This window comes from Leishmania donovani, chromosome 35 (genome assembly GCF_000227135.1).
Source record: "Leishmania donovani BPK282A1 complete genome, chromosome 35".
NCBI classification, from domain to species: Eukaryota; Euglenozoa; class Kinetoplastea; order Trypanosomatida; family Trypanosomatidae; genus Leishmania; species Leishmania donovani.
The window spans coordinates 607503-629685 of record NC_018262.1 but is presented as its reverse complement, the minus strand read 5'-3'; the positions used below and the strand labels follow the sequence as shown (position 1 = coordinate 629685).

General features: G+C 58.6%; 3 protein-coding genes across 3 annotated transcripts; all 3 read right to left on the bottom strand.

The window, feature by feature from the left end:
* Window positions 1–1388: 1388 nt before the first annotated feature.
* LDBPK_351480 (choline/ethanolamine kinase, putative) lies at window positions 1389–3395 on the bottom strand (the record flags this gene model as incomplete). The annotated part of the gene is made up of 1 exon (XM_003864685.1): window positions 1389–3395. The coding sequence occupies one exon, from the start codon at window positions 3393–3395 to the stop codon at window positions 1389–1391; it is 2007 nt and encodes a 668-aa protein (XP_003864733.1).
* Window positions 3396–7505: 4110 nt separating this feature from the next.
* Window positions 7506–8495, bottom strand: LDBPK_351470 (hypothetical protein, conserved; the record flags this gene model as incomplete). Its single annotated transcript, XM_003864684.1, has 1 exon — window positions 7506–8495. One exon carries the CDS (start codon window positions 8493–8495, stop codon window positions 7506–7508), a length of 990 nt encoding a protein of 329 aa, XP_003864732.1.
* Window positions 8496–9402: 907 nt separating this feature from the next.
* LDBPK_351460 (hypothetical protein, conserved) lies at window positions 9403–18483 on the bottom strand (the record flags this gene model as incomplete). Its single annotated transcript, XM_003864683.1, has 1 exon — window positions 9403–18483. The coding sequence occupies one exon, from the start codon at window positions 18481–18483 to the stop codon at window positions 9403–9405; it is 9081 nt and encodes a 3026-aa protein (XP_003864731.1).
* Window positions 18484–22183: the final 3700 nt, after the last annotated feature.

Genomic DNA, 22183 nt, shown 5'->3' with positions numbered 1-22183 from the left:
CGGGTGATTTGGTGGAGTTGGAGGCGGGGGAGGGGGGGGGGCTCTGCTCAGGTGGCCGGCTCGGCGCAGTTGCTGCAACGCGTGTGTGCCCACGGCTGCTTCGCACCACGCGATGGGGGCCCGGCGCCGGGACCGGGCAGCGTGGTGCCGAGCTCGTGCTCCACCGCGCGAGAACGAAAACGTGGAAGGGTGTGTTTTCCCGGCGCGCCCCCGCCGCGGGCAGGGCCCCCCGCGCCAGCTCCCCCCCAAAGGGGTCGCGGGAGGGCACCCCCTTGGGAACCGGCGAGGCCCACGAGGGACCCCCACCAGCCTCGGCCCTCGCGGAGCGAGGGGAAGGGGAAGCTGGCGACCAGCCGAGGCGAACCAACGAGGCGAAGGAAAAGTTGCGGAGAGGCGCGCAGGAGCCCACCACCTGGAGGGGGCGGGGGGTGGCAAAACCGGCGCCGGTAAGCATGGCGGGCGGCGAAGGAAAGACAGGCACGGTGGAGCGCCGTGCGCCCCCAGTGGGCTTGTGCTTGTTCTTCGAAAAGCAGTGCAGGCGCCCTCGCGCTTTCGATTTCAGTAACTCGAGAAAGAAAACAGAGGCTTACCGCGATAGGAACAGCCTTCTTGCGGTCGCTGTGTGCATGCGTGGTGGGCAGGTTGGTGTGTCGAGGAAACGTGCTCGCACACCTGTTCCGACGCGCAGAGGCTGGAAGACGCGTTAGGAGAGGAAAAAGGACAGATACTGTCGTCGTATGAGCGAGTAACTCCCCCGACTGAATGCGCGCATGCATCACCAAAGTTATTCAACATATGTTTTGGGCACCGCGTTGTCTCAGTGCTTTTTGCGTTACTCCTTTTTACTCGAGAGAATGAACACAGCCAGAGACACAGACATGATGCACCTCACGTATCCGTCGCACACGTGCCGCCCCATCGTCCTCACTTCGTGAGGGGAGCCGAAGAAAAGTCGGAAGAACACACATACATGGCGAGCAGCGCAAGAGGAGCACACCCAATAAAAAGATGAAAACAGAGAAAACAAAACAGCAGTCGAACGACGAGGGAGAGAAGGTGTGTGTGGGGGGGGGGAGGGGAGGGGAATCGAGGGGATCAAAAAAGAACAAGTCGAAAGGCGTTGAGATGGCCGAGTGCCACAAATACACATACAGATCGGCGATGGGGATAGAGAGGCTGAAATAAAGGGAGGAAGAACCGTTGCACTCTAACTTCTCTTCCACACGCGAGGGGGTCAGAAAAAGAGGGCCACGGAAGATGCGTGCTCACTGGTGGGGCCGCAAGTGGAAAAGACAAGCAAGCATGGAGCGCAGGCACACACATCAATAGAAAGGAGGTAGGTATGGTGGAAACAAGTAGCACCCTTAACTCTGTACGTGGGTGCTCTCTCAGATAAGCTGCTTGTCTCGCATCCATTGTTTCAGCGCCACGTACTCCTGCAAGCGGCAGTTGCCGTAGTAGATGTAGTCGAGCCCGCTACTCCCTTTGGCGAAGAGGTCATCGTTAGCGTTGTTGGTGCAAACGTCAGGATTGGCGCACATCACCAAGGACCACAGCGACCAGCTCAGGTGCGAGCACATAGTGCCAATAAACACCTCCGTGAGCTCGTCACGGGTGATCGGGGTAGCGGCGTCACGAGCGGTGCCGGCGGGTGCCGCGGCCGCGAAGTACGCCTGAAGCCCTTTCAAGCAGATATGCCCGAGATGCATCTCCGACGGCGCCGGCGCTGGCGGTGCCTCGCCGCCGTGTCGCTGGCGATGCTGTTCGTTCTTCTGCCATGTGGTGTAAATGAGCTCCTGGCAACGCGGGTACGTCATTGGGTGTCCCTTCCACTGCTCCCTGTACTCCTCCGGGGGAAAAGTGTAGTGGTACTTGATGAAGCCAGGCTCACCCTCGGCGGTGCCGCGGGTGTAGTCGTAGTCGAGCTCGCAGATCGTGTTGCCAAGATCGAAGCAGCGGTAGTTCACGTCCGTGTATTCGAAGTCAATGAAGATGATGCCCTTCATGTCCACGAGGTTTCGGTGATGGCCCTTCTTGGACAGGAACTTGCGACTGAAGGCCGTGGACTGGTCAGAGGTCACCGGCATCACCTCGTCCTCTTCATCCTCGTCGTTGGCAACCTGCCGGCGCATCTCCTTTGGCACCTTGCGCCACGCCAGGAGGATGTTGCCCGGGTTCAAGTCGTTGTGCGAGAAGACGAGTGGCACCGCTCGCTTCATGAGGAGCTCGCGCAGCAGCATCACCTCGGCACTAATGAAGGACACGAAGGAGGCGCGGTAGGACTCCAGAATGAGGTTGCTGGTGAGCCGCAGGAAGCGGAAGCATGTGCGCTCGAAGGAGGACGGGCACGCGTCTTCCATCAGCTTCTGGCTCGTGTTGTCAAGGTAGTAGTCGCTCTTTTTCGTCAGGACCACTTTCTTCAGGCGCTTCGATAAGACGTCGCAGTATTCTTCAGGGGTGGCGTATTCGCAGTGTGCGAGAGCCGGGTGCAGTAAGTGGCGGATCTTCTCGTTGTTGACATTCTGCGGGAGAAAGGAGGCGTACGGCAGGCTGTGCATCTTGTGTACCAGCAACCACACCTCCGCCAGCAGGGTCGGGCTGCGAAGCAGCATATCCGTCGAGCACGTCGCGACGCCTTCCATGAACTCCTCGACACGGCCCCACTTGAAGGAGTGCAGAACGGCCGGGCTCAGCCTCGCCCGGCTCATCTCGCGCATCGCCATCACGTCGCGGAATCGATCAATCGCCTCGCTGTCACCACTGCCATACACGCGCAGCAGCACCGTCTTTCCGGGGAAGTCGGGGTGTGCTAGGCGGTACACGTGGTTGCTGTTGCCGCCCGACAGCTTCTCGACGTCCAGCTCGCCCAAAAGCAGCTGCGAAGCCTCCTTCGGGTTTTCTGCCACGTTAAGGCTGAACGGACGCTCAGCAGTGGCGGCAAGCGTCATGGGGGTGCCTCGCACCGCGTAGAACGTCTGCGGGTCGAAGAGGTGCAGCAGCGGCATCCAGTCCCCGATATGTGACATGTTCTTCTCATGCTCCACGTTCACCTCCACCGACCTCTGGCGATGCTGCCGGGAACCCTCGATCCTTTGCACTGCCTTCTTGTGCAGCGAGTGACACAGCTTGTAAATCAAGTCGCGCGTCTCGGCGTCCTCCGTAACGCCGCCCAACTCCGACAAGTTGTCCGCCATGCTGTTGTACGTGGAGTGTGTGGTGGAGTCCCACGAGTCGTCGGACGCCAGCGACAGAGGGGTGCTCTGAGAGTTCTCGCTCTTGAGCGACTTGACGTACTCGTACAGAGCAGAGCGCGGCGGCTCGTGCCCCGCGCGCGTGATCAGGTCGCGCATGTTAACATTGCGGAACGCATTTTCGGAATTGTCCACACTCATCATTGCGCCCTTTGTTTGCACGCGTGAGTGCCTAACACACGTTGGGTGCTGGGCGGCGAGGAGGGGGAGGGCCGAGAGTGGTAGCGACTGCAGGGTGACGCAGAGAAGGAGGCAATGAGACCACCGAGTGCGAAAACGAGGGGGTTGAAGATAATGCCCGAATTGAGTTCCCCGCGCTCACACACACGCACAGAACCGGGTGGAGCAGATGGCAGTGCAGATCCTTCAGTGCTTTTCCTCCTGAGAAAGTAGAAAGAATTCAGAATCGAGAACAGAAGAAAAGACAGCTGCGATGTTGGGGAGTTGTGGGGTGCAGGTGGCCGTATTCCAGTGAACGAGCGAATGGATCGGCACTTGCAATGGTAAAAATGTGTGTGTGTGTGTGTGTGTGTATCACAAACGGTGCGGCAGTGTGCTTCTCGCTTTCTTTGAACTGTGCCGCAGGCGGTGGTCGGTTTAAAAAAGGCAGGGAGGGTACCAAAAAGGGCGGAGAAAACAACGAAAAGATGACGGCAGGGAAGTAAAGGAGACGAAGAAAAAGAGAAACTCAACAGCAGCTGATACAGTTCTGCTAAACACTTGTACAGCAGCGTCCGTGTGGGTGTCGGTGTCGGTGTATGCTTTCTTTCAGAACCGTGATCGACAGTGCACAGCAACTCCACCTGTTACGATGCGCTGTTACAGGTGGTGTTTCCTTGTTTATACTCCCCTTTTCTTCGCGATGATGGTGGATATGATGCAGTTTACGGCAGAACGGAATGATAGGCGTCGATTACGTATGCGAAAGAAAAAAAACACTAAGGAGAGTGGAAGCCATGAAAAGGAGAGCGGCTGGTATGTGCGGGGCGCAAGATGTGTGTTGTCAGTGCGCGAGCATGTTTGTGCGTAAAAAAATGCTCGGAAGGAGAGACAAGAAAGTGGAGGAGATGTATGTGTAGTCCCATAGCCTCTTTCGCTTCACCAGTATGGAAGCCAGATTAAGGGGAGAAACGGAATCGCCAGTGACAAAATGCGATGCGCAGGCGCGAGAGGACCGCACACCGTCCGCTCATCGCTTTTCCATTTCGCCCCGCCGCCACCTCCCCCATCTCACCGCATCCCCACACAGCAGAAAAAGGAGGCAATAAAATTAACTTGCGAGGCACACAGCAAGGTTCTGCGCGTACGTGCTTGTGTTGTCAGATGGCTGGAAGAAGGAGGGGGAGGAGGGCCGGCTACATGCGATCACTGTATGGGCCGGACTGGTACATGTGGACTGCGTGTGAGTCGCAGCCTTCGACTCTTGTGTTCTTAAATGCTTTCAAGTGAGCCGTGCCTTGGTCGCGCTGCTGCGGGTTTCTGCGATACAAAAGAAAACGATAATTTAAAAAAAGGAGGAGCAATCCTGCTGCAGGTGTCGAGTGGGGGGTGGAGGGAGGGAGGGAGATGGAGCAAGCGGGCGAAAAGGCAATGATGCGTGGTGTGCAGGAGCGGATGTTTAGCCAAATAAAAATGATACTAATAAAGCAAGCAAACAAAAACGAGTACCCCCCCCTCCTCCTCCTCCTCTCCTTCCTTCTCTTCTCCCCCCCCTTTCACCTCCTTTCTCTCTTTTTTTTTCTGTTCTTGGCGTTTTCGTTTTTATTCAGTTTTCTTGTTTTGCTGTGCATGTATCCCGTGCGCCTTGATGCTCCTTTAATACTACATGCTTCTTTATTGTGCTTCAACACCTGTGGCGCTGCTGCCGCCTCCCCCCACCACCTCCTGAAGAGGGCCTGAGTCCTGTAAGCAAAACTCATACGTTGCCGTTTTTCCTACCGTGTCCATGATACCGAGGCGAGTCCCCGTGATTTGGCACTTTCGCTCTTCAGCAACCTCAACGCCCTCTCTCCTAACCCGCCTGCTCCTACTTGAACCCTAAACACACTCATGACCCATCTTGCCTTCCCTCACCTGAGTGCACAGCCGCACCACGTCCATCCTCACTCATCGCACAGACACGCATATCCACACGAGGTGTAAGGGACAGATTCGTCCACGCTCAGCACTTATCCAAGAGAAAGAGAAAAAGGCGCGCATACACAGGGCATGCACGCACAGAAAAAAAGGAGAACGCCGCCTCGAGAAACGCCTACAACGCACACAAGGCACGCGCGCTCTTCGGAAAATTAATGTTTTGTTCAACGTCTTCGTGCCGTCATTCAACATAAGCCCGGCTCCACGCTGCCCGGTCCCGGCGCCGGGCCCCCATCGCGTGGTGCGAAGCAGCCGTGGGCACACACGCGTTGCAGCAACTGCGCCGAGCCGGCCACCTGAGCAGAGCCCCCCCCTCCCCCGCCTCCAACTCCACCAAATCACCCGCCCCGCAGGCCGCCTCACCGCCGCTCCCACCATGGCAGTCGCCACGTGGTGCATCCCCCTCGGGGTGGCGCACAGGTTACCCGCACCAGTGGGCAGCGAGGGGCCAGCTGCGATAGGCTTGGGTCGCACCGATGCAACGCCATCCACAACCTGACCCTGTCACCACCAGACGCGGCTCAGCATTTGGCAGGGGATAGGGAGGGAGAGAGAGAAGGGGAGGGGGCTGCTTGGCTTCCCCGCGGAGAGTGGGGTTGCTGGACTCTGACGCGTACCACGCGCTGGGAGGCGTTCCTCCCCTCCCCCATGCCATCAGGGGTCCACGTAAAGGGGAGTTGAAAGGGAAAGACACGGGAAAAAGGGGGTCGGTGGATGCGATGGCATGGCGAGACAAAGCGGGTGTGGCAAGACGAAGTGCAGACATGCAACGGGTGGAGAGGGAAGGTGGAAGACGGCACAAGACGCCGGGCGTTGTCGGGATGCGCGCGTCGAAGCACAGGAGACAAAGAGCAGGCGTGTATAGGTGTGTGTGTGTGTGTGGTTGTCTGTGACTCAACATGAACGTCTGTGCGCTTTTCAAGGGAAATGGCAGTGGGTAGATGCAGAGAAGGAAGAAAAACGGCGAAAAGGATGCGGAGAAATGGCAGACCGTTGAGAAGGGGATGGCACGAGGAGGACGGGGGGAGGCGTGTGGCTAGAAGGGGAAAAGGGAAAAGCGGATTCGGCAGAAGAAAAAGATGCGATCAAAGTAAACATCCACATCAGCGCGTTATCACCGTGCAGAAGTCACCTTCACCGTCGCCGCTGCCACCCCGCCCACTCTCCTTCCTTCCGCACCGCTCCCTTACCCCCCTGCTCCCCCTACTAGGTCTTTCACCCGAAGCACACACACACGCAGCCCTACCCTATCCTACCCCCCCCCAACACCACCACGAGCTGCGAAGTCTCGAGACAAAAAAAAAACAAGGAAACGGGAGATAAAAAGTGGCACGAGACATGATAGCACAGCATCAACCAAAACAAATACTTGCAAACGACGAGACACGAAACACACACAAGCAACGGCAACACGCACACGAGAGGAAAGGAGGGAGCGAAAAACGTTAGCTGGAGATGTCCTCATCACATACTGCCCCTCTACCCTCCTCACGCATACACACAGAGAGGAGGGGGCGTGGGCGTGGCCGTGGAGGAGAAAAACAGCAGTGAGAACGTACAGAGAGGGACGGTGAAGAGACTTAGGGAGTCCGCAGAAGCATGAAGAAGAGACCTGCCGCCGAGATGGCTGACGAGGGCGGTGCTACTCCACTTAATTGTGTGCGCGAGGGTATCGCCCCCCCTCCCACTGCGCCAACAACTCCCGCCTTGCCATCATCGGCTGCGACCATCGACCTCGGTTTCGTTTCATCGCGTCTTCATTCCACACGCAGCGCTCCATCCTCGCGAGCCTCCCTCACTTAATGATAATCTGTCCATCGTCCGCGAGCGTCGCTACAGCTTCCACAGGCCGCACACAGACCTGTACACGCTTGCGTGCCGGAGGGGAAGCACCAGAGAGAATAGATGGGAGTAAAATGCTCTTCAGCATATAATGTGAGCGGTAAGGAATCGCGCGCAGACTCGACGAGGCGCACGCAGGAAAAAAAGGTGGAGGAAAAACGCTTCGACTGCATTTCACTGAAGCGCACGCGAAGACCAACAGGCACCCGCATATGCATACGCATGCACACACAGACAGACAGACACGCCCCTTTGCTCGCACGTCCTCGAAAAGATTTACGCCACGGTCGGCCGCTCGAGCGGGTCTGCTTTGTCCAGCAACGAGGAGCGCAGTTCGCGATTCATGATACCACCGATGCCAAAGGCTGGCATAATACGACAGATGCGCAGAAGCGTCGAGGAGATGTACGTGCTCCGCATGCTGTCGGACAGATCTTTCAGCGAAAAGTGCGGGTACATCTGACGGTATCGAATAGCTGTGATGTGCATGAGCGTCGTCACGAACTGCAGAAGCGCCGGCGTCAACATCTGCGCTGTGTCGACGCATGAAATGGGCAGGCGCACCTTTCCCTCGTTTTCGGGAAGAATTGCGTCTGAGGCCTGCGGCAGCCGCTTCTGGTGGTACGCGTAGCCCGAGATCCACGACGCGACAATGGGCACGAACGTGAAGGCGGCCACGCACGTAAGCGTGTCACGCCCGCAGAAAAGGGCGCGCGTCAAGAACGGCACTGGCTTCTTCGCGCTGGACAGGTCTTTCGGATTGACCGGTGGCAGAGCGCGCAAGATGATGCTATCTTTCCAAATTGTGAAGACAGTGTTCATCACACCACTCACAATGCCTGCGGCCAGATTTGCATCCTTCTCCATACCGTGCGATTCGCAGTAGCTCTTTGCCAGGTTGGAGCCTATGTACGTAAAGCCGTACGTTGTGGCGCAAACGCGGTACACCAGGCTGCACTTGTTCTCCGCGCATGGGAAGAAAAACTTGTGAGGGCGGAAGAGCACCGTCGTGACACCCTTGAAGAGCTCCTGCGTGCTACTCGGGGAAACACCGGCCACCCGCGCCATTATACTGTAGTCGATTATAGAGATCGGAATAGCCGCCGTGAGGGCAACGGCGACCGCAGTAGAGCAGTCGGCTGCGATGGTCGCGCCAGAGAAGTTCTTTACTTTATGGAGAGGGGCCGGCTGCAGCGCCTTCCGCAGTTCTGCCTCCGTCATCACGAGCGCCGGCGACGTCGCCGGCGCTGCATCTGGCATTGCCATTCTTTTGTATGCTTTGCTGGAGAAGGGGGAGGGGAGAAGGTGAGATAAGGAGGGTGGGCAGGGTGCTACAGCTGCTTCGATTTTCCTGCGTACCTATCGTGTGCGATGCACGCGAGAGACACGGCGAGCAACGATGCTCACGCGTGTGCGTATGTGTTTTTGTGTGTGTGTGTGTGTGTGTGTGTGTTCGCGTGCGCGGGTTCTATGTCCTTCTGATTGGGTGCACAGCACCTTTTTCGGGGGAGAAAGGGAGGGGAGGAGCGACGTGGAAGCTGCGCACAAGAAACGGGGCGCAGACCGGGAGAGACACACAAAAAAAAAAAGAAGAGGGGTGGAAACAAAAGTTCGAATGGCTCCAGCGCGTGCGGCGAGAGCGCGGAAGTACAAAAAATAAAAAATCAAAACTACACGAGGCCCGACGGCTGGCAAGACACGCTCCCGCACCATCGAAGAGGCAAAGCACAGGTGCGTGCAAGGCACGAAGAGATCACGCGGAAGAGGAGCAAGGGGAGGTGAAGTAAAGCGAGGTGGGATGGATTGATGGTTGCATAGAGGGGGGAAGAGGTGACAGCAGCCGTGGTGCAGCCCAAACGCGCCTGGAACCCGAAAGGGCGAAAAGAGGTAAGCACACAACGCGGAGAAGACACTCATCAAGACCATCACGCAGAGCGCAGCGTCGCGTCCCATGCTGTGCACCAGCTGAGAGAATGGGGGAGAGAGAACCTCCTGCACATCTAATCGCGCATCCGAGAAGAGATGGCATAGAGTATTTGATCATTGGTAGTACAATCACGCATGCACGCGTGTACAGGCACACACAAGCACACACATTTACAGACGCGTGCACCAGGTCGATCAATGTATGTGCACGCGTGTACACAACAAGCGTCAAGTTTAACAGCTGAGACTAGAGCACGAAGTGCGCGCGCACGGCAGCATCCGTCTCTCGCATGTGCTGCTCGGCAATCTCGTCTGCCATGAGCTTGCTTTGCACCATCTCGCGCATGCGGCCAATGCGAATCTCCACCTCTGCCGCCTCCATCGCGTGCAGCTCCTCTTGCTCCTGCAGTCGCGCCAGAAGGCTCTGAACTTTGCACTGCGCATCTCGCAGCTCTCGCTCAAGCGCAGCTTGTTGCGCCTCGTAGCACCCCTCCATGGCGTCATGGTAGGTCTGAACCAGGGCTGCAGTAGTTGCCTTCTCGAGAGGCCCTAGTGCTGCTGACCGCTCTAGGTGACGCACCCGTGGATGGCACAACAAATTCAACAGGCGCTGTCTGGTAGCCGCAAGGTCATCTAACTGCGGTGAGACATCGCTCGTCAGAGCGTTCGACACGGCCTTCGCCTTGTCCATCGGTGTCAGACACCCTTCGTTGAGCCGCGCTGGTGTGCATCCGGTTTTTACCGCGGCGGTCCAGATGGCTGCGAACGCCGCCAGTGTCTCGGCCACAGCATCCTCACTCTGTGTACCCTTGGTGCGATGCTGTTGCCGCGCCGTTTCTTGGGCCTCTAGCGCACGCTGCAGCACCGCAACATGGTCCACGAGTCCTGCCACGAGTTCCGTCGCTCTTTCTGGGGACGCTGGCGAGGATGCAGACGACTTTATTGATGATGTTAACCCAGTTGAGGCAATGCTCGCACAGATACTGGCCAGCTCATTGTTCGCCGCGCGCAGCTGCGCGAGTGTGTCTGCCAGCTCTTCGGCTAGCTTTGCCTTCTCCCGTGCCTCTGCCTCGAGAGCCCGTGCAGCCTCTGCACTGTCGCGCCTCGCACGCCCAAGAGCCTGCGCCAACTCGCTGCTATGCAAGCGAGCTGCAGCAAGATCTGCTTCCAGGGAGTCTATGCGCTGCATGCTGCCTTTACGCTGCGTCATCGTATCCTCAGCTGCGTAGCGCTGCTGCCGGGAAAGCTCCGACTCAACCTCTGCGAGAGCGCCGCGCAATTTCTGTACATTTTCCTCAGATGCCGCTCTCAGCCGCTCCTCCTCTGTCTGCGCACGCGTGGCACGGTCTAAGCGTTGCTGTACCAACGCCAGCTGATCTTCTGCGGCCGCCTGCGCCTGGCGCAACCGACGCTGGTGATTCGCCTCCTTGTCCTCCAGCATTGCCTCGCTGTTGCGAAGAGCGCGCTTCAGCTTCGCAACTTCGTCCTCAAAGGCGTCCTCAGCCTGCTTCAGGTGCTTCGCAGCCGCCTTGGCTCTCGCCTCTGCCTCTTCCTTTGCTTCTGAAACGGAAGCAAGCTCGCTCTTCAGCGCCGCGGCCCGCTGCGCAGCATGCTTACGCTCCTCGGCAAGCAAGGCTGCGATTCCCATGTCCCCGGTGGCAAGCCGGGTCATCTCCTCCACAGCGTTCTGCAGCGCCTTGGCGATGGCATGTAGAGCCGGAAGAAGCACCTCTTGCGCCTCGCCTTCGGCAAGCATCTCAGACTTTGGCATCTCTCTTCCCACCACCGCCAAGTGAAGCTGCTGACACGGCCCCAACACCTCCGTACGCACAGCATCCGTGGCCGCCTCCAGCACCGCTTGCGGCATTTTAGCATGGTTCAAGGAGTTCAGCTTTTCGTCGGCCCGATCCAGCTCATCATCCTTGGCATGTTGCTGCTTGAACTGCATCAGCGACCTCTCCAAGTCGTCTCGGACGTTCTGCAGGTTGGTGAGCTCTTTGTGCGCCATCTCCAGAGCATGCGACAGCTCGGCCGCGTTCTTTTCCGCCGCCTCTTTCGCTTTCTGCAGCTCCAACCGCTCCGCATTGCCGTTGTGCAGCTGCTGCTCCAACTCCACCAACGCCCGTCGAAGTTCACCTGTGTTCTGAGTTTCGTTGTGCATGAGAAAGCGCTGCTGTTTCGCCATGTTGGCCTGCGTGTGCCGCATCGACTCGCACAAATTGTCGAGGGACTTGACAGCACGCACGAGAACGCTACATCGCATCGGCAGCGGGTGCTCGCTCGCAGGCGGGTTGCTGGCTCTGTAAGACGAGGCCGCGGCGCTCACCTCCGATATAATGTCGTCGTCCTCAAACACAACGTCTGTGATCTGCATTGCCGTTTGCACGTCGCTACAGCGCTCCACCAGATGCATAATCATGGCGTTGCAGTCCATATCAGAGACATTCAACGAGGAGTCGAGTGTTCTGAGGGCAACGCTGCAGCCGCGTCGTAGCGCATCCAGCTCCTGCATACGGTACCCAATCTCCTTCTCCATATCCTCGGTCGAGTCTCGTGGGCCGGGCGGCGGCGGAGCCAGCACCTTCAGCGTCGAGGTCAGTGACGACGCGGAGCTGTCACGGTTACGCACAACCTGCTGGGTGAGATGAAAACCCTTCGTGAATTCCACCTCTGGCGCCACGGGTTTCTGTTTGCGCGGCAGGTGCCGATTCACTGACGACCCCGGTGATCGTCGCGAGGAGGTGGATTCGTTATACATAGAGTGCATGCCTTCCTCCATCGCTTGCAGTAGGGTGGGCATGGAGGCCCCGGAGCTGCTGCCAAGCTTTTCCTTGATGCGATCCACCAGGTGCGCAAGCTGCTCGCGTCGACCAGTCGAAGCTTCGCTCTCCTCCAAAGGCTCGAGAAGCCTCTTGACAAACACGATGCTTTCAGCGGTATTCTGCGCCAGCTCCAGCAGCAGCCGGGCTGCCTCGTTGTCTGGCACGTGCACCACATCATCCTCGCCGCCCAGCGCTTCGTATGCCGCAGCAACGGCAACCCGCAGTGTCACGATAGCGTTCTCCGCCTGGTTCATCTGGTGACGCACTTTCTCCAGCACCTCACTGGTAGCCCAGCGTGACACCGGCACTGAGATACTGCCACTGCACCCAAGCGGCGCGTCGGTATTGCCACTGTTGGTGGACAAATGCAGCGGTGTGCGCGGCAAGGAAAACTCCTCGCTGACGCTGGATTCTAAGTCTGCCGGCTGCGGTTTCGCCTTAGGCTTGACGCATCGTCTCGACATCAACAACGATGGACGTGGCACCGGCTGCTCCTCGGAAAATGTGCTTCTGTCGGTAACAGCGCTCAAAAAGTTTTTCAGAGCGGCATCCGTCTCTATACGCCTCGCCCGCTCCTTTCTCAAGGCCACTACCTTCGCACGTACACCGGCGACCACATCCTCGTACGTCAGCACCTTGCCCGCCTCGAGCACGTCACAACCGTCCTGCTGTGGAACAGGGAAGCTCACCTCCTCCAACTCCGGCATGCATTTCTCTTCAGCATTATGCTCTTCCAACACCTGCTTTACTCGCCGTAGCACATTGGCAACATCTGATACCTCGCTTGTGAGTTGCCGCAGACTGGTAAACAGAGGCCCGCACACCGTCGATCCACGCGAAGAAGGCGGCGACATCTCGCCGGGGTCTTCAATAATCACCTCCTCGAGTCCTCCGCGCAGCTTCTCCACCGCTGCCGTGATCGTCTCACGCGACTCGTTGTGGTCTCGCTCCACGTCCACCAGCTCATCCTCAAAGAGCTTGATGCGCTCCGAGACATCCGCGAGCTCCTCCCGCGACACTTCCACCGCTGCAGAAAGTGCGCCGACTAGACGAGCAGCGGCTTCCCAACGGCTTCGGCCCTCAACGGACCACCAGCCATCCTCCAGATCCGCAGTCACGACTCCGGCCTCTTCAACTGCCTCCCACAAAGTCACCAGCACCCCAACAGCCGCCTCACCTTCTCCCGCATCCATCGACGCCGCCTCACAAGTCATCTTAGATCGCTTCACCAGAGCGTCAACAGCTGACAGCACCTCGGAACACCTCGGAGTCATCTCTTCCGTCCATTCGCCAGCGTACGCGTCCGGCGGCACGCCGAGGGCCTGGGCGATGGCGCGCAGCCCCGCCGTCTCCTCAGCGCGGGCGCTCACCACAGCGCCAGCGCGCTCCGCTAGCTGTCCGGTTGTTGGCACGCACTCGCCGTCCCGCTCGCCAGCGTACGCGTCCGGCGGCACGCCGAGGGCCTGGGCGATGACGCGCAGATTGTTGAATTGATCATCGGTAGAATCGGGTGATGCCGCTCGATCTGCTCCGCTGGCCAGATGCTCGATAATGAGGTGGATATGACGAAGATCGGCAGCTTTGAGTGCCTCTGGCCACGGCATATCTATGATGTTGTGAAGGGGGGAAATCTGCTCGAGCGCGGCGTCTGCAACCTTTTCAAGGGCGGCATCATGCAGTGCGTCTACGGCAGCGCGCAGTTTTTCTAGGGACGCATACCCAGACTCGATCCTGCGGTGGTGTAAAGTGGGTAGGGCAGCGTCGTGGAGTTGCTCCAGGTAAGAGGCAAGACTGTCGAGGAGGGCGGCGGATGCGGTGGAGGGCCTCTTGAAGTTGGCCTCTGGAATCTGTATATCGAGTTCGTCCGCGAGCATTGCTGCCAAGGCTTGAACTGCCTTGCAGGCCGGAGTTGCATCGATGGTGGGCATCCCGGCGCTCGCCATGGCTATATCCTGCGGCCTGGGAAGCAGTGCAAGTACTCGCTTCTCAAATTCGGCGACGGCAGCCATCTTCGCGGCGCGGTGCTGCAGGCTCCTAGCGAGCTGGCTCACGGCATCGATGCCCTCTGGCGAGTCCGCAGTCGCTGGGTGTGCTGTGCTCCGCTCGCCCGTGTCGGAAGCAGTCGCAGCAGAATCGACCGGTGTGCCTTTTAGTGCTTCCTGCAGACGTGCAAACGGGCAGGCATGTATGGCGCCAAGCACGGATGCACGCGTTAGTCCTCGGGGGTGATGAGCGATGGTTGCACTCACATGCACCGCACGTTGGACGGGATCGACGGAAGCTGCAGTCACGCTGACGTGCGCGTCCGACACACGTAGAGCCTCTGCTATGTCCGCCGCGGCAGCAGCCGCAAGCGCTGCAATATCAGCGTCCCCCGCTCCGTCGCTCAGCTCAGGAACTGAGATTGTACGCACACAGCTTGTTTTCCACAGCAGCGCCTCCACCGCGCCGACTCTACTCATGTGCTCGCTTTCCGCGGCGGCAAGCTCCTCCAGCAGCTGAGCATAGACCTCATGCGCGGTGGACGCATCGTACCGCAACTCCGACGCCGGTTCGGGTGCGGCGTCACTCGTATACGCCGGAGGAAAGTCTTTGAGCCACTGCAGGAGTTGCTGTGTCCATTCGCGGTGCTCACTTGCCGCCTTCTCGCACTCACTCAGCAGCTCTTCGGCTGCGCTTGCTGCTACCCCGATGTGCACACCTAATGACGATACATCTGCTTCACTGTCGCCGATAGCATGTGGCGCAGCGATGTGGTGCGCGATGGGAAGGGCAAGCAAAACCTCCGGCGAGGGCACACCTGCGCCAGCGCCGTGTCGGAGGAGGGCTCCTACAAGCCGCCAAAGCGCTGTTTGCGTACCAGCGATACTGGCAAATAAGTTTGGCAGAAGAGAGTTCGTGGCATCGAAAGCAGCGCTGCGTAACCCGCGCGCGCCGTCCGCTCGGCTCAGCGCCGCGACGAGGCGAGCGTGGACAGCCTCGTGAGGAGCAGTCTCTGCTGTCGTCTCTGCGGGAGCAGCGGAGAGGCAAGGGTCGGATTTTGTCTCGACAGGCTTGTGAAGATCAGGTTGCTGCCCGGGCACGACTTCACAAGCGTGCTTCGTGTAAGCCGCCCATGCCTTCACGGCCTCGTTTGTCATGGCGCTTGCGTTCGCTGTTGCCGTCATCGCGGTCGAATAGGCCGCCGTAAGTGGCTCACTCCCCACACAAGCAAGTGAGGAGGATATCAGCATCACCTCGCCAAGCAGTCCATTGCAGCGTGCCTGCTCCACAGCGAGACGCTGGTGAAGCTCCTGCGCAAGGCTCCCTATACTCTCTTGCGAGAGTGGCGGTACATAAGCGGCGCCTCCAACCCACCTTGGCCTGCCGTGTATTTCAGGACAGCGCCCAAGTGTCAACTGTAATGCGTGTACCATGTCCTGGATACATGGAGCGCCGATGAGCGCGTCCGCGCACGCCTGCAACACAGCTGGTGTGAGGGTGCTGGCCCACACCTCCTCCCTCGCTCTCGCTGCCACGCATGCCTCTGCAGCACCTCGAAGCTTGTCCACTTCACCAACGCCCGCTTCTTGAGCCGCGCGGAACGCCTCACATGCTGCAGCAGCACTCGTCATCGCCGCCGAAACGACCTCATCGGTGGAGTCCGCCTTTCGAAGCGCCATCTCACTTCCGTAGAGGATTGCGGTCAGCAAGCGCCGCAGCGCCGCAGCCTCCTCGCATTTGCTGTCAAAGGCAGCCATAGCGTGCTGCAGGCGTGCCGTGAGGCGGCGCTCTACTTTGAGCCCATCTGAACCATCCGCGGTATGTTTCTCTGAATCCTCGGGGTCGTCATCATCGGCGCTAGATACCGCAGCTGCCTCGAGTGGGAAGGTGTCGGAATTAGTCGCCTCACTGGGTCCGCATGCGGCACTGCTGGGACTCGCGGCCGCCGCAGCTGCTTCACAGCGCGCTGTTACCCTCTCAAGTTCCCCCTGTACCGCTTTCAGAGGGCGAAACACGTCATGTCGGCATGTCAGGGAGTCTAAAGCGGTCACATAGGCCGCATACCGCTGCCTCTCACCCAGCAGATCGAGAATCCACGCTACTACGTCACGAGCAGAGTGATGAAGGTCGCCTACGATGGCTATCTCTTCATCTGTGAGCGGCGGCAGCGAACTGCTCTGTCGCGCATTTGAGGAGGCCTCAGCGGGGGGACAGCATCCAGCCACGTCGTCTCCAGCGGCGGCGGCAGCCTCGACGGCGCTCGCTGCATCCGTCGCAGGCCCACCGACCTCAGCAGCAGCTAGCGAGCTCTGGTTGCTGGTGCCCGCGCCACAAACCACTCCGGCCACGCCAAGCCTGTGAAGAAGGCATCGATGCAGCACAGAGAGCCACGATGACACCGCGGTGGCGGTTGGAGCAGACGCGGCAGCGTTTCCATCAGCCTTCGAGATGTCTGTGGCTATGTGGGGAGCGTCAATCAAGTCTTTGAAGGCCGTCACGACCTCGTCCACCACATGATACAGAAGGGAGTCTCGATCCGTCGACAAAGAACGTGCAAGATCAGTGCTTCCGAGGCGGCGACCGTGCTCCGTGGCAAACGCGCTCAAGTGTTGTTGCACCAGAGCTGGCAGCGAAGCCGCCAAATCGCCTGCTGCACTCGTAGCGTCCGAGAGCTGGGCCTCTCCGCTGTGTGCTCGGCAAAGCTGGCGAGAATCGGATGCGGTGCTTAAGAGGCGTCCGGCACTAATGACCCCGCCGTACCCATCGGCGTCGGTTGACAGAGTCGCGTGGGACGCTTGTGGAGTGGAGGCAGACTCACCCTGAGTGTTAACCTGCGCAGAGGACGCGGCGCCGCCGGAAGAGTCGAAGGCAGCAGTCGATGATTCTTGCACCAGCGCAGCCTCGACCAAGGCTCGCACGAGGGCTTCATCCGCGGCCAAGTATCGCTGTCTATCCGCAGAAGCATCGGCGACTTCATGACCGCCGCCCCCGTTTTCTGCATCGGAGACAACGATGTCGACGGTACTGGTCAGAGTCCACTCACCCAGTGCCCTCTCAACACGCGCCACGGCGGTGGCTGCATGAGTGTCAAGTTCTCTCCTCAGAGTTGCATTTTGGGTCCGCAGCACCTCCAACTCCCGCTCATATGCCGCCAACAGCACCTGATTTGCCACCGCGGTCGACTCCGCTGGTATCAGCGTTTCCGGCGCTGGGGCGGACGTGAAAGCCCGGCTTTTTGCCCTCTTGAAAGCTGTGCACAAAGCCCTCAGCTCCGCCTGCAAGGCGCGCATCATGCCGCCATCGCGCATCGGCACGCCGCTCGCGGCGTCGTCGCCGGCACTGCCCTCATCTTTGCTGCACACCGCTGCTACGGGAGAGGGAACGGTTGCCGTCGGCGCCACGTGGTGAAAGAGATCGCGCAGCGCCTGGTTAGCCTCCAGCACGCTGCGCGTCGCAGCCTCAATGAGCTCGATCCCCTCTCGCGCCTGCCGTTCCGCATCGACGAGCAGCGCAAGCCACTGTTCAGAGCCTCCTGCCTCGGCGTCCTCACCACCGGCAGCCACGTCGCCTAGAAGGCTTCCACGCACGCCATCGGCGGAGGTACTGCCCAGCGACGCAAAGGGCAGAGGTTGTGTGCAGCCCTTCCAGTGAGGTTGCCCGTGCTCGCTATCAGTCCATTTTGGCGCACGTGTGGTGGCGAGGCTGTCCTCATCTCGGCCGATCGGTGACGGCAAGCCCGGGCTGCTCACCAAGTCCGTGTCTTCTTCGCTTTTTCCTCCTACTACCGGCTTCACCGCCTGCGGAGGGAACACAAATTCGCTCATTAACTCTGAGCTGATGTCCATCGACATGGCTGCGGCGTTTCGATTCCGCAGCATGGGGTAGCGCACCTGCATCTCCTCCCAAAAGTCGAGCCACTTGCGGTGGTCCTCTGGATGATCGGTGCAGAAGACCGCAAGGCTGCGACGCAGCCTCACCGTCAGTGGGTCACGCATCACACACTCAACCCCAAAGTAGTAGTATCCGGCGAGGGTTTTGGCGTCGCAGGGGTCGCGTATATGAAATGCGTAGCGCGACTCCGCTGTGGTGCGGGACTCGTTGCGGTGAATCGTCATGCGACGCGTCTGCGGGGCGCCGCTGCCCATCACCTCCGGGTGCCTGTGTGGATGTAGAAAGTCGAACAGGATACGCACTCTCTCAAAGCGCGCCTCCTCCACGAGCCGGCTGCTATTGGCCCAACTACTGTACACGGAGAGGCGCTGGTCTTCGCACACGACCCACTGCGCAGATGCGTGCTTCTTCCCTGGGCCGTTCTTCCCCGTCACAAACCAAAGCTGGCCCTCAATGTGTTGGATATCCGGTGGGGGTGGCATATTCTCGCTCGAGATGGACCCTGCGCGAACCATAGATACGATGGACGGTGAGGCGCCACGGAAAGGCGACGTCGCATACGGGTCTGGTGAGGCAGGTACTTCCTCCTCCTCCGGCTCCTCGTGTACCGGGATACGGAGCGTTGATAGCATGCTTGAACGACGCCTCGTGTAACGATCCCTCCTGCGGTCTGTGCTACAAGCTCGCTGTGCTGTCATTTTGGAGACCGACGTTTCAGGCGAGAGCGCCGATGTACTCAGATGTGGCACTCGCCGGCTAGAAGTAGGGGTGACATGGCCACTGCTGCACTGGCGACTCTTCGCCTGAGGTGTGTTGCGGCCGCTCATTTTTTTTTCGCACTTGCAGACGTTTTTGCTTTTTGGACCCCCTTATGATGTACAACGGAGCAAAAAATGAGCGGAAGTGCGCGTGTGCGTTGGTGAACGGATGGCTAGGAAACTATCGAGCGGAGCCGTGAGGTCAGAAGGTGTAGGTGAACCACCTTTCCTTCTGCTGTCGAGGCAAGGCAAACCTGAGATACTAAAATGTGAAAGAGTCAAGGGAGACGCAGGCACGGACACAGAGAGAAAGAGAGGCAGTCTTCTCACTGAAACAAGTGAACCCGACGCAGCACAAAGGAAAATAGAAAAGTGAGAAAACAAGATGTGCGTGCCTGCTGCCCACCTCTTGCGTATGGTTTTTTTTTTATCGGTGTGTGCCTGTGTGCGTTCCACCAGCAGCCGTCCGCCGCACAGCCCCTTAATCGCAATAATGTTTATGATGGCGGAAAGGCAAGGGGCACTGCGGGAAACGCAGAAGATCAGAAGCGGGCGCACACGCGCACACAAACCCTTTGAGAGCAGTCCGTGGCACAACTACAAGAAATAAAAAAGAGACAGTCCGTTGGCAGGGGAAAAAGTCTCCGCCGCACAGACACGGCCAGAATGCGGAAATCGAACGAAAAAATGCGAGTTGGACGGGAGGCAAGCGCCCCTGTCTTCCTCTCTACTGCTCTGCGAACTATTTTCTTTTTTCGTCTTTCGTTCTTCGTGTGGCTCTTCTCCGCCCCGTCTCCACTCACACGCACTCGCGTGACAGCGTCTTCGCACGTGGATGCTGCCCACGACCGCTTCCTCCCTCAGGTATTTTGATTCCTTCTCTTCGCCCCGACAAGCACTAAGAATCAAACAAGAATAAAAGGAGGCGCGCGGGGCAGCCGATATGCGAGAAGAACGTGCGAGAGAGAGAGAAAACGCAAAAGAAAAAAGGGGGCGCCACCAATACAAGCAAAACACAAGGAGAAAAATATAGCAGCACGCAAGAAGCGGGAGTACGAGTGACGAGAGGAAGGGGTGAAAACTACTACAACAAAGCAGGTAAAACAAGACGTTACTCATACAGACACACACGTAGACGCACGCAAACACTGCCAGCCGGTAGAAACTAGTCAACACAGTCAGAAAGGGTCTCGCGTGTGTACGCGCCGCCTCACCTCCCCTCGCTTGCTTTCTGTCTGTCTGTCTTTGAAGACAAGTCCCACACACACACGCACAAAAAGAGGAACACAAGTTCACCCGGCACACACACATGCAAAAACGCATGCAAACCGTGACGCGCAGTCCGCCCTCCCTCTTCTGCCTTTGCAGGTGCGTCCAATGGTGTTGAATGTTTTCCTTGTTTTGTTTTGCCTTCTGCTGATATGGAGGAAGCAAGGACAGCGTTTCCTCCGTGGCTTGCGAAGGGGACAAGCGAGGGCACTAGAGAGAGAAAGAGAGAGAGACAAAGACGGTGTGTGGGGGGGACGACGGAGGGGCGACACGAGGCGCCCACGCTTATTTTTGTTGTTGTTTCGCTTATTTGTTTGCAGGAAAGCGGTCCGCTGACAGGATCAATATAGAAACGGGAAGGGAAAAGCCAAAGGACAAGAGAACGCGCAGGGTGTCTGGACCACACGTACACACGTACACGATCAACTTCACACAAACCGAAAACAAAAAAGTAAACCGATGAAAGAAGCAAAACAACGGAAGAAAGTGGAAAGAGATAGAAAAGAGCAGTGTCCACGTCGCTATCACAAACGAGAAAGACTTATATATGTACCCCGAGAGAGAGGCGTATATGCTAAGAGCGCAAAGAGATGAGAGGGCTTGTGCGAAGACAGCGAGGCAGAGTGAGAGAAATACACAGAGAGACACACAGTAGCGCAGAGGCAGAATCAGCAACGGGAGAGGCAGCACGAACAAAACTGGTTTGTTTGGTTGTTGTTGTTTTCTAAACTGGAAGTTTACACACAAAAAAAGGATGCAGAAAAGGCTGAGAAAGGTGGAGGGGGTGTACCATCGCAACCCAGCCGTATCAACGCCACGCAGCGAGAACAGGATGCCGGCAGTGCCGGATGGGCGAGGTCGTTCACAATACGCAGCTAGGGAGAGTGAAGCAGGAGATTTGAGAGGGGGAACGGAACGAGAGCAATGGGGCAATTTCCCTAAAAAAGTGTCTTTCAGATTTCGGTGCGGCGCACATGCGCCTCTGTGCTTGTGCGTGCGTGCGTCGGTGTATGCCGTGTGAAGATGACGTTGCGCGTTCATCCACATTGTGTTCAATGTGTACATTACAAAGCCGTTGCAGAGCGTGATGGGCGTGATGGTAGACGAAAGAGAGAGGCGAAGTGTAAAGTGGGGAGACGGAAAGAGTCCCGGCATCGGTGGCAAGCGCCGACGCCGCGGTAATGCGAGAGAAGCAATAGGGGGAGAGAGAGAGAGAGCGGCAGAACGAGGGCGTGACACGGGCATGACGTCCGCGAGACGGTGCCTTCTGGGAAACGTGGGAAGAGACGGACAAGAGGCCCTGCTCCACTCCAGATGGTTGCACGAGTGCCTCTCGAGCACGAAACCCGCGCGCCGGAAGCAGCACTGCTGTTTGTGCCCGCTTGGCAGACACGTAACGCGATGCCGATGCGTTCATGCCATACCTACCCACGCCATCGCGAAACAGGCCGTTCGACACACACGCAAAGGGTTTTTCGCCTCCATCTCTCCCTTTCCTGCCTATACCTCCACCCCTACGCAGGAGGGCCTCAGGGAACCAATGGGAAACGGAAGGAGCGGCAACCCGCGCCCACCGCGCTACCCACCGAATGAGCGCGATACGACGACGGCCAAGCACCTGACACTCAGGCACGGAGCCCGCAGACTGCGCCTCCATGCTTTCACCGAACGCTGAGCGCTTCCATTACGATTTGCATTCATTTTTTTTTTATGGGCGAAATGATCAAGCAATCCATAAGATAAAAAAGAAGAGAAATGAGGTCAGGTCACTGACGCCTAACGGGGCGCGAGCCCCACGGATGCACGTCGTCGAGCAAGTGTCACAGACAGCCGCACCCAGCGCACTCGCTGGAGTACGCAGAGGTGAGCAGCGCCGAGAGAGGGCAAGAAGGGGGCAAGGACCGTATGAGCTGAGCGTCACCGCACAAGACACGGCTGCGTTCAGTCGCCGGCCGGCCCTGCTCCTTACTCCTCCGGGTGCCACGCGCCCTTGACAGCCTTACCACCGCGAATACGGCCGGTGCGGCGGGCAGCGATCAGACCCACCTTCTGGCCCGGCGGCGAGTGGCGCGACACCGTCGACGGGTGACCAATGTGCTGATGGTTACCACCACCGTGCGGGTGCTCCACCGGGTTGCGGGCAACACCACGCACCTTGGGCCAGCAGTTGCGCTTGCCGCGGAAGCGGTAGAACGAGTTACCGGCTTTCAGCACGGGCTTCTCGATGCGGCCGCCGCCGCTGATGATGCCGATCATCGCGCGGCTCGTGCTCGGCACGGACTTCTTCTGCCCGCTCGGCAGCTTC